This window comes from Schistocerca nitens, chromosome 4, assembly GCF_023898315.1.
Source record: "Schistocerca nitens isolate TAMUIC-IGC-003100 chromosome 4, iqSchNite1.1, whole genome shotgun sequence".
Classification (NCBI taxonomy): Eukaryota; Metazoa; Arthropoda; class Insecta; order Orthoptera; family Acrididae; genus Schistocerca; species Schistocerca nitens.
This window is the reverse complement of record NC_064617.1, coordinates 833020235-833035661: the sequence shown is the minus strand read 5'-3', so window position 1 is coordinate 833035661 and position 15427 is coordinate 833020235. Positions and strand designations below refer to the sequence as shown.

At 44.4% G+C, this 15427-nt stretch overlaps 1 protein-coding gene across 1 annotated transcript in view; it reads left to right on the top strand.

Annotated features, from left to right (window-relative positions):
- LOC126252599 (beta-2-syntrophin-like) overlaps positions 1-15427 on the top strand; it is a 342954-nt gene that overhangs the window by 238785 nt on the left and 88742 nt on the right. The window contains exon 3 of the mRNA XM_049953502.1: positions 12654-13039. Within this exon, the coding sequence (XP_049809459.1) occupies positions 12654-13039 (386 nt within the window). The remainder of the gene's footprint in view (positions 1-12653; positions 13040-15427) is intronic.

Sequence of the window (15427 nt, the reverse complement as noted above, 5' to 3'; positions counted from 1 at the left end):
GAGTCTCGGTACGACACACAGTTTTAATCTGCCAGGAAATTTCAAGTTCCTTCTTAAAATTTGAAGGTCACTTCCCTTACATTAGTTTCCTCAAGCAGTTCGCCGCATTTCTAAGAAAAAATAAAATAAAAATATAAATAAACGGCGTCCAAGCAATTAGCCTTTATTAATAAAGTGACGGTAGCAGGATGCGAAGAGTGTTACTCATGCAATTGCGAGGACCCTGGTTTGAATCTCAGAAGTTGGAGTTTTTGTTTTTGGGGTTCCATACGTCATTACGTCAATCGGTTAAAGTAGATCCCTTAGACGAATGACTTCATTGTCTGTCTGTCTGTCTGTCTGTCTGTCTGTCTGTGCATCTGTTAATACCCCTTTTTCTCGGGAAGGCGTAGAGATATCAAGTTGAAATTTATGTCAATTATTAATGAGTACGTAAAAAATTTAAGGTTCTAAGTCAAAGTAATCAAATTTGTTACATATTTTGATACTCGCAAACTCACTCATCTGAACGTATAGATGAAATATCTATACGTGAAATTAAGTTTGTATGTAACCCTTATCACGCGTGCCTTACTCACAAGTATCTGGTGTTCTTTTATTTAAAATTCAATATTTACTATCAGGTGGAAATGTTAGTTAAGAAATATAAAATCATATAATTTCGTAAAAATAAAGTCTTTAATTTCTGAAGTACTAACTGCGTCAAAGTGCGAGTATTCAAATTAAATCAAAATTAAGTGCAAAAATGCGAAACATCAAATAGAACACATTTCTTAGCTGTAGAGACAGAAGAATATGTTTTCCGTATATAGTTTTTTTATTTAATAGTAAGACATTTCGCATATATGTAACAAATTTTAATTCATTTTCATCTGATGATTAAAAATTTAAAAAAAAATTCATCAGAAATTATGATTGAATATTTGTTAATCAAGATTTAAAGTTGATAATAAATATAGAATTTAAATTAAGAGAAAAATGTTACTACCAGAGAGCAATAAAATAGGGACTTCATCGTCATAGACCTTGTACACTGTGCGGGTCTCGACTTTCAAATTTCTTAAGTACATGGTGGGAAAAATGAAACTAGCATGCAAAACATTTCATATACCATAAGATAGGCAACCTAACTTATCTCATCCACACCAATTTGGCGGATAATGTTAACTGGGTTGCTGTGTTAAGGTGAACGAAACGTTTTCCAGGTTAGTTCTCTTTTCCTCACTCTTTATGAAGAAAATCGAAGGTGATCAGTCCTAAACGTGTATTTGTCACGCCGGATGTCTTGACCAACGGGAGAGGCGTCATCGAGTGCTCAGTAATAGGACTGTTGATATATTTAATAATAAAGGAAATCAGATATATAGATATTTAAAATAATATCATTATCGACCCTTGATATTTCGAAGAAATGTATCGATATATCGACGGGAAAAATATCGACGTACTGGCCTAAAACTATCGGCTGAACGCTGTAAATATATTGCCGGTTTTATAGTTGTATATTTAAGTTTTGATTTGTTATTAGATATTCTGTACATCAACAAGCTAGCAGCCTGCTTACCCTCTTAGAGCAAGAATTGCAAGCAAAACGATGCACGTTCATGCTTGGCGATAACCACTTTTCTAACATTGGTAACTGCATGTAAGTAGTACAATAAAAGGTGTCCGATGGGTCTGTCGTTCGGTTTCGTCAAATATCAGATTTATCCAGAACAATTCATGTCAACTTTCCTGTCTTTTCATCTCTGCAAACGCCAGATGACTAGCAGTTGCAGTGCCAAAATTGTGTGGTGTAGTTTCTGTTGGTAGCGTCGAGTGCCGATTACGTCAGCATTTCTCCTCAAAAGTCTCCGCCCACAGCAATGACCAGTCTTGTCATTTAGATTTTTATTCATTTTCCTCAGCTGTTGTTGAAGAATGCCGGTGTGAAGAAGTGGCACACTAATTGCTTTAAAAATTGTTTTTCTAACGCAACTAGTGTGCTATTTCTTCGCAGCGAAACTCTTGTTACTCCACTCACACACACATACACACCCCTTCCCGAGTGCAATCGGACTACTTCTTTGTGCTAGCTATACTTGCTTCAAACAAAGATAAAGATTGGACGTGATGAAAGCTCAAAAAGTAGTAAGACTCCTTGACACAGTGACAGTAAAATTATGTTCTTCAAAAGAACAATTTCAAATTTTTACCGAAAATTGTGAAAAAATTTAATATGAAATAAAAATATCGGCACTCTGTACTGCCATTTCGGTATCGATATATCGTTGAAAAAATATCGCCCTAATACAGGGTGTGATCAGTAAGTAGTAGGACTGAATTAATTTAAATTTCTTTATTGACCTAATTGTACAAATCAAATGGTTCAAATGGCTCTGAGCACTATGGGACTTAACATCTGTGGTCATCAGTCCCCTAGAAATTAGAACTACTTAAACCTAACTAACCTAAGGACATCACTCACATCCATGCCCGAGGCAGGATTCGAACCTGCGACCGTAGCAGTCGCGCGATTCCGGACTGAGCGCCTAGAACCGCTATACCACCGCGGCCGGCTTGTACAAATCCTTGTATTCCTCGGAGTAGAAACCTTGTGTTTGGAAACAACGCGTAGAACGCGATTGCCTATGCATGTGCGCCATCTGGAACTCCGTGATCCTCTTTAGAGACACCGTCACGGCGTTTTGGACGTCTTCTACAAAGGCGAATCGATGTTCCTTGAGGTGCCGCTTGAGCCGGGGAAAGAGGAAGAAGTCCGCGTGTGAGAGATCTGACATGAGTGGAGTTCGAGGCAACTTGGCACCGCTATGCTTGGTCAGGTGTTCCAGCACCCGCAGCGAACAGCAGCACGGCGCGTTGTCACGGTGCAACTTCGAACTGCCCGCACTCGGAGGACGCGTCTGCGCAACCTTTGAAGCACTTCCACGTAAAATTTAGAATTGACAGTATGTGCAGTGGCCACAAACTCCCGGTGAACCACACCACGACAGCAAAAAAAGCAAATGACCACGGTTTTGACCCCTTACTTGTTCATTTTGGCTTTCTTCGGACGCCGGCAGGAGTGGCCGTGCGGTTCTAGGCGCTACAGTCCGGAACCGAGCGACCGCTACGGTCGCACTGTTCGTATCCTGCCTCGGGCATGGATGTGTGTGATGTCCTTAGGTTAGTTAGGTTTAACTAGTTCTAAGTTCTAGGGCACTGATGGCCTCAGAAGTTAAGTCGCATAGTGCTCAGAGCCATTTGCACCATATTTCATCGGACGCGGGGAATTGGCGGTGTGTGCCACTCGGCTCTCTGGCGTTTGGTCGCCGGACCGTACTGAAAACACCGCTATTCGTCACCGGTAATCACATTGTGAAGAAAATATGGGTTTTCTTGGATGCAGTTCAAAATTTCCTGGTAAATTTGCACACGATTCAGTTTTCGTTCGTCACTCTGAATTTTTTGGCACAAACTTGGCGTACACCTTTCGCACGGCCAAATCCTCGGTAACAATTTTTTGGATGGTACCGAACAAGGCCCCCGGAGTAGACAACATTTCATTAGAACTACTGACAGCCTTGGGAGAGCCAGTCCTGACAAAACTCTACCATCTGGTGAGCAAGATGTATGAGACAGACGAAATACCCTCAGACTTCAAGAAAAATATAATTCCAATCCCAAAGAAAGCAGGTGTTGACAGATGTGAAAATTACCGAACTATCAGTTTAATAAGTCACAGCTGCAAAATACTAACGCGAATTCTTTACAGACGAATGGAAAAACTGGTAGAAGCGGACCTCGGGGAAGATCAGTTTGGATTCCGTAGAAATGTTGGAACACGTGAGGCAATACTGACCCTACGACTTATCTTAGAAGAAAGATTAAGGAAGGGCAAACCTACGTTTCTAGCATTTGTAGACTTAGAGAAAGCTTTTGACAATGTTGACTGGAATACTCTCTTTCAGATTCTGAAGGTTGTAGGGGTAAAATACAGGGAGCGAAAGGTTATTTACAATTTGTACAGAAACCAGATGGCAGTTATAAGAGTCGAGGGGCATGAAAGGGAAGCAGTGGTTGGGAAAGGAGTGAGACAGGGTTGTAGCCTCTCCACGATGTTATTCAATCTGTATATTGAGCAAGCATTAAAGGAAGCAAAAGAAAAATTCGGAGTAGGTATTAAAATCCATGGAGAAGAAATAAAAACTTTGAGGTTCACCGATGACATTGTAATTCTGTCAGAGACAGCAAAGGACTTGGATGAGCAGTTGAACGGAATGGACAGTGTCTTGAAAGGAGGATATAAGATGAACATCAACAAAAGCAAAACGAGGATAATGGAATGTAGTCGAATTAAGTCGGGTGATGCTGAGAGAATGAGATTAGGAAATGAGACACTTAAAGTAGTAAAGGAGTTTTGCTATTTGGGGAGCAAAATAACTGATGATACCCGAAGTAGAGGATATAAAATGTAGACTGGCAATGGCAAGGAAAGCGTTTCTGAAGAAGAGATATTTGTTAACATCGAGTATAGATTTAAGTGACAGGAAGTCGTTTCTGAAAGTATTTGTATGGAGTGTAGCCATGTATGGAAGTGAAACATGGATGATAAATGGTTTAGACAAGAAGAGAATAGAAGCTTTCGAAATGTGGTGCTACAGAAGAACGCTGAAGATCAGATGGGTAGATCACATGACTAATGAGGAAGTATTGAATAGAATTGGGGAGAAGAGGAGCTTGTGGCACAACTTGACTAGAAGAAGGAATCGGTTGGTAGGACATGTTCTGAGACATCGAGGGATCACCAATTTAGTACTGGAGGGCAGTGTGGAGGGTAAAAATCGTAGAGGGACACCAAGAGATGAATACACTAAGCAGATTCAGGATGATGTAGGCTGCAGTGGGTACTGGGAGATGAAGAAGCTTGCACAGGATAGAGTAGCACGGAGAGCTGCATCAAACCAGTCTCTGGACTGACGACCACAACAGCAACAACACCGAACGGAATCAACTCATCAACAATCAGGCGAATGTTTAAGCGCCGTCAGAGTCCAGGAGCGTCTTCACTTTGGCCACATTTACGTCAGTCCTTGACATTGACGGGTGAGTGACGCCCTGGTCGCCTTCGACGAGCTTCCACCCCTCCCAGAACACCTTGTGCCACTCGAACACTGTTGAGCGACTCAGGACAGCATCCCCGCAGGCGTCCTTAATCATTCCGAGGGTTTCCGTCGCGGCTTTCTTGAATTTCACTGAGAATTTGATGACGTAGCGCTGCTCGGGATACAGGGTGTTGGAAAAAGAACTTCCTAGTTTTAATGTGTTCTAGAATCTGTACAAAGTGACGTACACTGTTCTAGTTTCTGGTGTTTGATTCATCAACTCTCCAAGTTCGTCTTCCCTGCAGTTGGCAGGTCTGCTAGATCTTGAGGCGGCAGCAGTGATTTTTTTGCCTCAGTTGAGTCCAGGCGTGCGTGCAGTGCAGTTGAGAGCAACTCTTTTCTGATGACGCTGCCTTTCATATCAGTGGAACAGTTAATCGTCATAACTGCAGAATTTGGGGGGCAGAGCATCCGCCTGAAGTTATTCAGCATCAACGCGACTCTCCCAAAGTTAATGTTTGGTGCAGTTTGATGGAAGTTCGTGTGATTGGTCATTTCATTTTTGTAGAAAAAGCAATAAACGGGAACGATTACTGTGACATGTTGACAGAGTACGTCTTTCCCCGAATGGATGACATTGAGGTGGAAAAGGGGCTTGTGTTTTTCCATCAAGATGGCGCCCCACCTCATTACAGTGACCATGTGCGTGCGGCTCTTGTCACTCGCTTTCCAGGAAGGTGGATAGTGTAAATAATTATATGATTATTTATATCATTTTGGTTTTTTATAATTTTTGTTGAACTGAATTGAGATGCATCGAAATATTTAAAAATCAGTGAATATATGTAAACCGTGATAAGGTTGCATCGGACATATACACTCCTGGAAATTGAAATAAGAACACCGTGAATTCATTGTCCCAGGAAGGGGAAACTTTATTGACACATTCCTGGGGTCAGATACATCACATGATCACACTGACAGAACCACAGGCACATAGACACAGGCAACAGAGCATGCACAATGTCGGCACTAGTACAGTGTATATCCACCTTTCGCAGCAATGCAGGCCGCTATTCTCCCATGGAGACGATCGTAGAGATGCTGGATGTAGTCCTGTGGAACGGCTTGCCATGCCATTTCCACCTGGCGCCTCAGTTGGACCAGCGTTCGTGCTGGACGTGCAGACCGCGTGAGACGACGCTTCATCCAGTCCCAAACATGCTCAATGGGGGACAGATCCGGAGATCTTGCTGGCCAGGGTAGTTGACTTACACCTTCTAGAGCACGTTGGGTGGCACGGGATACATGCGGACGTGCATTGTCCTGTTGGAACAGCAAGTTCCCTTGCCGGTCTAGGAATGGTAGAACGATGGGTTCGATGACGGTTTGGATGTATCGTGCACTATTCAGTGTCCCCTCGACGATTACCAGTGGTGTACGGCCAGTGTAGGAGATCGCTCCCCACACCATGATGCCGGGTGTTGGCCCTGTGTGCCTCGGTCGTATGCAGTCCTGATTGTGGCGCTCACCTGCACGGTGCCAAACACGCATACGACCATCATTGGCACCAAGGCAGAAGCGACTCTCATCGCTGAAGACGACACGTCTCCATTCGTCCCTCCATTCACGCCTGTCGCGACACCACTGGAGGCGGGCTGCACGATGTTGGGGCGTGAGCGGAAGACGGCCTAACGGTGTGCGGGACCGTAGCCCAGCTTCATGGAGACGGTTGCGAATGGTCCTCGCCGATACCCCAGGAGCAACAGTGTCCCTAATTTGCTGGGAAGTGGCGGTGCGGTCCCCTACGGCACTGCGTAGGATCCTACGGTCTTGGCGTGCATCCGTGCGTCGCTGCGGTCCGGTCCCAGGTCGACGGGCACGTGCACCTTCCGCCGACCACTGGCGACAACATCGATGTACTGTGGAGACCTCACGCCCCACGTGTTGAGCAATTCGGCGGTACGTCCACCCGGCCTCCCGCATGCCCACTATACGCCCTCGCTCAAAGTCCGTCAACTGCACATACGGTTCACGTCCACGCTGTCGCGGCATGCTACCAGTGTTAAAGACTGCGATGGAGCTCCGTATGCCACGGCAAACTGGCTGACACTGACGGCGGCGGTGTACAAATGCTGCGCAACTAGCGCCATTCGACGGCCAACACCGCGGTTCCTGGTGTGTCCGCTGTGCCGTGCGTGTGATCATTGCTTGTACAGCCCTCTCGCAGTGTCCGGAGCAAGTATGGTGGGTCTGACACACCGGTGTCAATGTGTTCTTTTTTCCATTTCCAGGAGTGTACTTTGAGAATTTCGTCGCCGTAAGAAAGAGGTTCGTGGGCCACGTTATTTCTGAGCTAAAATGAGATAAATACTGAAAATACAGTTCACATATAATGTTGAAATATTAGGATCATGGATTAAAAAAGTAATGAAATCACAATAGCGTTAATCATAACTATAATTACAGAAGTGCACTATGCTACTTACATTGGGAATACAATATTAATCACTAGTGATATGTTGATTATATGCACGACGGTATCTCGTCCGTGTGCAGTGGAAATTTCCTTATATAATTACTAGTATGCCCGAGTATGCGCCCTGCAGTACGCAATGACTTTTTATAAAATTAAAGAGTTTGAATTAGAGCGGCCAGTATAACGCGCGAGGCTCTCCCTCGACTCCATTCCAGAACAGATGACAGAAGAAGTAATTAACAAAAGACTAGACATCCTTTCTATGTCTCAGCAGCGATCACATGCGATCACATGCGACCGCGCACAAGATAACTTGCATTGGCCTTCACGCTTTATTAAACAGGGTTCTCTGATTAAGAAAAAATAGATTTACATGCTATGGCTAAAAATGTGCCTATATAATAGGCAGAGCTGGCCCAATACCTAGGTCACCACAAAGCCCAGACTTAACCCCACGGGACTTTTTCTTTTGGGGCCACATAAAAAAAATGTTGTGTACAGTAAAAAGATCAGAGACGTCAATCATTTACGGGAAAGAATCGTCGCGGCGGTTGGGACAGTTGTACCTGAAATGTTGGTGAATACGTGGCGAGAAGTGGAATATCGTCTCGATGTGTTCAGGGCAACAAATGGATCCCACGTTGACGTATAGTAACATTAAACAAAACTTGAAGGAGTTCTAGCCGGCCGGAGTGGCCGAGCGGTTCTAGGCGCTACAGTCTGGAACCGCGCGACCGCTACGGTCGCAGGTTCGAATCCTGCCTCGGGTATGGATGTGTGTGCTATTCTTAGGTTAGTTAGGTTTGAGTAGTTCTAAGTTCTAGGGGACTGATGACCTCAGTACTCACAAGGAGACGGCACGACCGTGGGGTCCGGGATTTGTCCGAAATTTTGTGTGGTGAAAGAGGACCCCAAACACCTCACGTGGTTAAAATATTAGGACGCACTACTCGGAAAATCCCGAGAAAAATCGATCCAAAGTTTCTTAGGTGCCTTATGAGTATTAAATGTTAGTCCATTGCCGAGCCGCCGTCTGGCCTACATGGTTAGCGGTCGAACCCTTACGCCAGAGGTCTCGGGTTCGATTCCTCCTCCGGCACTTCTTTTTTCCTTCTGTTGCTTGCAAAATTACAGCGCATTGTTACAGGGGAATCGTCAAATTAATTCCCTGGAAGACACTATAAAAATTCATTCTATTATTCACCATCAGTTATCGTCACCAATATTCCGAGGCATGGTTCAATATGCTTGGTTTGCCTCAAAATTATCAGAAACTCAAAACATTTTCGTAAATGTTAATGGGGCATATTTTTGTACAGATTTATTGCAAACGGCCTGTGATTGTAGAAAATCAGCTTTTATATGTTGTGCAAGATGCCGCAAAAATTATTGCTTTGTTTGTTTTTACGATAATTACCACTTCGGTTCTTGTTCATAATTATTATACGTATAAAAATTGAATGTTTCCCAGTCGAATTTGTTATTCTGATTAAAAACCCAATGATTCTCCGTATATACTTCACAATGAAAAATGGAAAACCCACCGCCATGAATTGTGTTGTTGGACAAACAGAAAATAATTTTCTTCAATAATGTAACTAATTTGTTAAATATAATGTAGGTTTGGGAAACTTTCTGAATAATTGGCGCAATAACAAAAGAAAATGAAACAGAAGAAAAACAGTGCCAGGGGAGGAATGGAACCAGAGACCTCTGGGGTTAGAGTCCAAGCCCTAAACATCTAGGCCAGACAGCGGCTCGGCAATGGACTATCATTTTATACTCATAAGGCACCTAAAAAACTTTGGATCGATTTTTCCCGGGATTTTCCGGGTAGTGCGTCGTAATATTTTAACCACGTGAGGCGTTAGGTGTCCTCTTTCACCACACAAAATTTCGGACAAATCCCCGACCCCACGCTCGTGCCATCTCCTTGTCAGAGCCATTTGAACCTCTTTTTTTTAAGGAGTTCTCTTTCATGATATGTACTCATTAACGTAAGTTTTCATTAATTTCCCCATTAAATTTATATTTAAAACTAGAGAAACTGGACCGCACTATTGAACCTCATAGGACCACAAAAATCGACGTGCTCACTCTCCGCTTCCCTGCAGGCGACTGGAAAAGAATATCTGTCCCTCCGGAAGCCTCCCCACTATAGGCCGGTTCCCACTAGAGCGCGGCAGCGCGTCGTGCGGCAACGGCAGCGGCAAGCGTTTTCCTCTTTGACGCGGCGGCTCGCGGAATTGGCGTTCCCACCTGGAAGCGGCAGACGCTAGCGGTAGCCAATGACGGACAGCCACTGAGGTACGGGGTGGGACCCACCGAAACGACCGGAGTGTTTGAATAACTATATCTTACACCTACATGAAGGAAAGACGAAGTTGGGTGAAGACATACCAATTTTTCATTTTCTGTACAATGTACTCTTTCACATATTTCATTATTCATGTTTTCTCATTTCAGCATAAACAGATTTCATGACTACCGTTCATGATTGTTCACTATCTCCTAACACATAGAAACAATGTACGATAAAAGAGATTATTCAGATAGTTAAGCGAGACAAAAATTTAAAATGTGATACGGTAGCAGGTACACGGAAACAGTAAGAACACAAAGGCTAGGTGGAAGGGATGAAAGTGGAAGCCACCTGATAGAATGTCCCACAGAGCATAATGTTATCATCGCCAGCACCTTGCTTAAGAATCACGAAAGAATAATATATATTTGGAACAGAGTTTTCGAAACCAGATTTTATATTGTAAGGTATTTCCTGGTGCAGACGCAAACCTGACTGAAGACTGTCAATAGCAAGAAAAGCGTTCTGAAAAAGAAAATTTGTTCACACCGAATATAAATTCTAATGGTTGGATACTATTTTACAAAGGTATTTGTATGGAGTGCAGCCTTCTGTGTAAGTGAAACGTGGACGATGAACAGTTCTGTCAAGAAGACAATGGACGCTTCCAAAACGTGGTGATCAATACGAGTGCTGAAGGTTAGATACGAGGATCGTGTGACTAAAGAAGAGGTACGGAATTAAATAGAGGAGGAAGAGGAAATTACGGCACAACTTTGACAATAGGGGTTGGGTGATAGTATTCTGATAATAATCATCTGTTGAAATACTATTCTACTATTTTATCTATTAATGTAAGCAGTGAATTTACTCTTCCATGCACTCCTCCACAAAACATTTAAACCAAAACTGAAATCAGCTGAACACCAAATCTTTCAACCACTGTCTGACAACTACTGGATTCACTTTCAACTTTCTATAACTATGACTGGCTAGCCACACACACATACAGATACAAGGAGAACAAAAATAAACAAACATTAGTTTTCAGCATATAATTCTGCAGGTTGCTAATATGTACATATACAAACCAGACAGGAAGGGACATGAGGTGAACACACTGTAGTTACGACTTCAAATCAGAGTTTTCGGTAAAACGTCTACTGCTAGTGACAGAAGAAAAAAGAGCAAACATGAAAATGCGCTTATATTCCATAATCTAAGATTTAGTGCAACCTCCAGCATGTGAGCAGGTGAGGGGAAACGTATATGTCCGCCAAAAACTCGATTCACTGTAAGTAATCAGTCATTCACGTAAAAAAAGATGTGAACTGTTTTATAATCTGCAAGTATCACATATCAAAACAAAACTGAATCATTCTAGATTCCACCGAAGATGCCTTAAAGTCAAAGGCGAAACGCGTCTTGAATCAGTAAAGTACACTGGATAAAGAAAAATAAGTTTGTTACTTACCAAAGAAAATAATCAATAGCTGTAGATATTTAGTAAATTACATCTTATGACATACCAGCAAATTAGTTTCGGTTTAATTTCTCATTCCACATGCTATTAAAAGCTGTTTTGCCCGCATCTCGTGGTCGTGCGGTAGCGTTCTCGCTTCCCACGCCCGGGTTCGATTCCCGGCGGGTTCAGGGGTTTTCTCTGCCTCGTGATGGCTGGGTGTTGTGTGCTGTCCTTAGGTTAGTTAGCTTTAAGTAGTTCTAAGTTTAGGGGACTGATGACCATAGATGTTAAGTCCCATAGTGCTCAGAGCCATTTGAACCATTTTTGAAAAGCTGTTTAAAAAAATTCATCTATCCCTTCTGAAAAACTGTAGTTACTTTCATATCTCGGTAGATAAACAGATTTAGGATATTTATCATGCGACGAAATACATGACTTTTCACAAGTTATCGTTTGCAAAAAAACGCGTTTCGATTTCTTGAACCGTTTACGAAATTTGCGGTTGATACAACCACATGGTTTACGACGAGCAGGACGAAGTACCGGTCGCGTCGCGAGCAACCTGCGCGCGGTCACGGCACAGCCCGTCCGCCGACATATCATTCAATATCTCGAGAACGGCGATAGCTATCGATCTGCTCTCAGCTTTAAAAACAATTTCGATATGTTGACTAAATTTCATACGCAATAATGTATTACCTAAAATGAACTGTACGCAAAGTCCACGCAATGCGTGTTTACCTCTGCACACTCATTGAAATTTCGTGTAAAGGTTTACGTAAATGCGATACAGCAAGTAACCACGACGAATAACGAAAAGAGATCCGGTCCTTTATCGAGAGAAGATATCAGGCTGTAACATGCCCAAGAATCACATTTTTCTGCCGAATAGTTTCCTTGGAATCGGATGATAAGTATTTCATCGCTGCCGCCGCGTCCGCGCCAGCGGTTCGGCGAAAGTTCGTGTGGCCCGGGATTCCGTACCTGACGTCACGCTCAGCGCGTTCTATGATTGGCGGCGCGGACCTGGAGCGGGGCAAGCGGCAGCGGAAGCGGTTCGACATGGTCAAACCGCAACGCAGAGCCCGCCGCGCCTTGCCGCTGACGCCGTTTCCATGGCAACCATGCCGCTGACGCGCGGTTTTGACGCGCGGCAGCCCTAGTGGGAATCGGCCTTATCACGCCCAGGCGGTCCGACCCGCCTCCACCGCTCCGTTCGCGCTGCAGAAATTGTCCTACTACTTATTGATCACACCCTGTACATCTGTACTTTTGGATAATACCGACAGCCGTACTGAGCAGCAGCGCTTTGCGTGCCCGCAGAGAACCGCACGCTGGAGCTGCACTCGCCGGACGGCGTGCACTCGTGCGTGCTGCGCGCGGCGGACGCGGCCGAGGCGGCGGCTTGGTTCCACACGCTGCACTCGGCGCTGGGCGTGCTGGCGCTGCAGGCGCTGCACGAGGCGGGCAACGCGCTCGGCGCCGAGCTGCGCCACATGGGCTGGCTGGCGCGGCGCGCGCGCAGGCCCACCACTGGCAGCAACTCCGCCAGCAACACCAACACCGCCAGCAGCGCCACCGCCACCGTGCCCGTGGGCGGCGGGGGCGGTGTCGGCGCCGGCCCGCAGCAGCAGCAGCAGCAGCAGCAACAACAACAACAACAACAACAGCAGCAGCAGCAGAGCGACGCGTCTCCCGCCAACACAGAGGTGAGCATATAGGGGAAGGCGGGGCAAGATGGGGATGCTAACTTTAAACCCTTACAAAAGGGACAAAAATAAACAAATTCAAGTAGGGTTGATTATCATTTGTTTACTTAGCCATTGAATTACAATAGCATGCAAAGAAATCTGCAAACTTGTTACATTTAGTTAGAAATATCTCGATTTGAAACATAAACTACCAATTCCCCGTCTTGCCCCATATGCGGGGTAAGATGGGGAACTAGCATGAATTCATCTCTAAAGTTTAAATAAGGACTGGAATAATGAAATCATGTGACGATAAGGTTTTGAAACATGGTTCTGCGAATTTTAGAATCAGGTATTACGTTTTATTTAGGCCTCTTACTTTCACGTTGTACACAAGTGTGGACAGCCTCGCCATCATCACTTTCTGTCCCTGCACAAGTGTCGTGGGCCCAGCGTCCGCAGCTAATACACCGTATCCAGCCTTCTTCAGCGGCTATTTACAATTGTATTCAACGTACAATGTACGTGATCAAAACCCGCAGCGTGGTAAACACATGAGACGATAAGAACGTAACGGTTGGACAAATAGTAGGGGCAAGACGGGGAAGCTCCCCTTCTTGCCCCACCCCGTCTTGCCCCCTACCATGCTGTCAGGTTATGTTCCGCCTACATGAACACTATTTAGTGAACATTAACTACTGACACAGTAGTTTACTGTTAATAAGACGTACTATTCAGTGCTATATATACAGTCTGGAGAAATGTTCACGAAACACATGTTTTAGGACCTCGAAAGGTGTAAAAGATTGCAAATCAGTATAACAATTGTACGTACCTTACAAAGATCACAGAAACCGCCGCGAAACTAAGGTTCAGCAATGTCAACACACTGAGACCTGTGTATTGATGATGATGACGTAGCTATCCACAGATGGCAGCACTCTAACTGTAGCTTATAGCCCTTCCCCGTCTTACCCCACCTCCCCGTCTTGCCCCGCCTTCCCCTACCGCCAGTCAAGGGGCTGAATACTTGTAAATACAGGGTGGTCCATTGATCGTGGCCGGGCCAAATATCTCACGAAATAAGCATCAAACGAAAAAACTACAAAGAACGAAACTCGTCTAGCTTGAAGGGGGAAACCAGATGGCGCTATGGTTGGCCCGCTAGATGGCGTTGCCGTAGGTCAAACGGATATAAACTGCGTTTTTTTTTAATACGAACCCCCATTTTTTATTACATATTCGTGTAGTACGTAAAGAAATACGAATGTTTTAGTTGGACCACTTTTTCGCTTTGTGATAGATGGCGCTGTAATAGTCACAAACATATGGCTCACAATTTTAGAGGAACAGTTGGTAACACGTAGGTTTTTTAAATTAAAATACAGAACGTAGGTACGTTTGAAAATTTTATAAAGAATGGCTATGGTGCACGCGATATAAAGGCAGCGTTCTCCAAAAGAAGGAAACGTGAAAATGCTGCAACCTCGCAGGATGAATCACCGATTGCGGTTCTTCCTTTTTGTGCCACGATTTCCAGCAAAATAGGAAGAGTCCTGCGTAGACGTGGTATAACACCGATTTTTCGTCGTCCTAAGAAAATTACGGTGATGATGCGCCCTGTTAAGGACAATCTCGGCCTCAGGGTCCCAGGAGTTTATAATATACCCTGTGAGTGTGGAAGCAATTATATACGTCCGACGATTCGTACCGTTTTCGACCGCTGTGCAGAACACCAACGCCATATTAAAAATAGAGAACTGGAGAAATCGGCAATTGCGGAGTACAGCCTCACGAACAAACATAAAATATTGTTCGATGAAACTAAAATTCTGTCCCATTCCTCCACGTACTGGGATTCTGTTATTGAGAAGGCTGTTGAAATAAGAATGAGCCAAAAGAACTTTAACCGCGATAGCGGATACCATCTGAGCTGTGCGTGGAAACGAGCGCGTGATGCAGAGAAGCAGCAGAGGCGTTCCTTCCAAGGTTTACGTTCAAACGGAAGCGGTAGCGCCACCGTCGCACACAGTGACACCGTCTGAGACAGCAGTACGTAATCGCCGACCAATCATAAGCCGACCAACCAGAAGCCGTCTTCGGGCTATATAGAGGCTACCACAGCAGCAGTGAAGACAGGTGATGGAGGTAATCGTCGAAAGCTCGAGATTTTATCTAGAACTGACGCGGCAAGAATACCGAGAATGTTTTATGTATAATTGCCGTCGCGAAAAACTTCGCTCCCATTTTATTTCGGTTGTTCCAATGTGATACATGTACCTTTGTGAACTTATAATTTCTGAGAACGTATGCTGTTACAGCGTCATTACCTGTAACTACCACATTAATGCAAGAAATGCTCAAAATGATGTCCGTAACCTCAATGCATTTGGCAATACGTGTAAC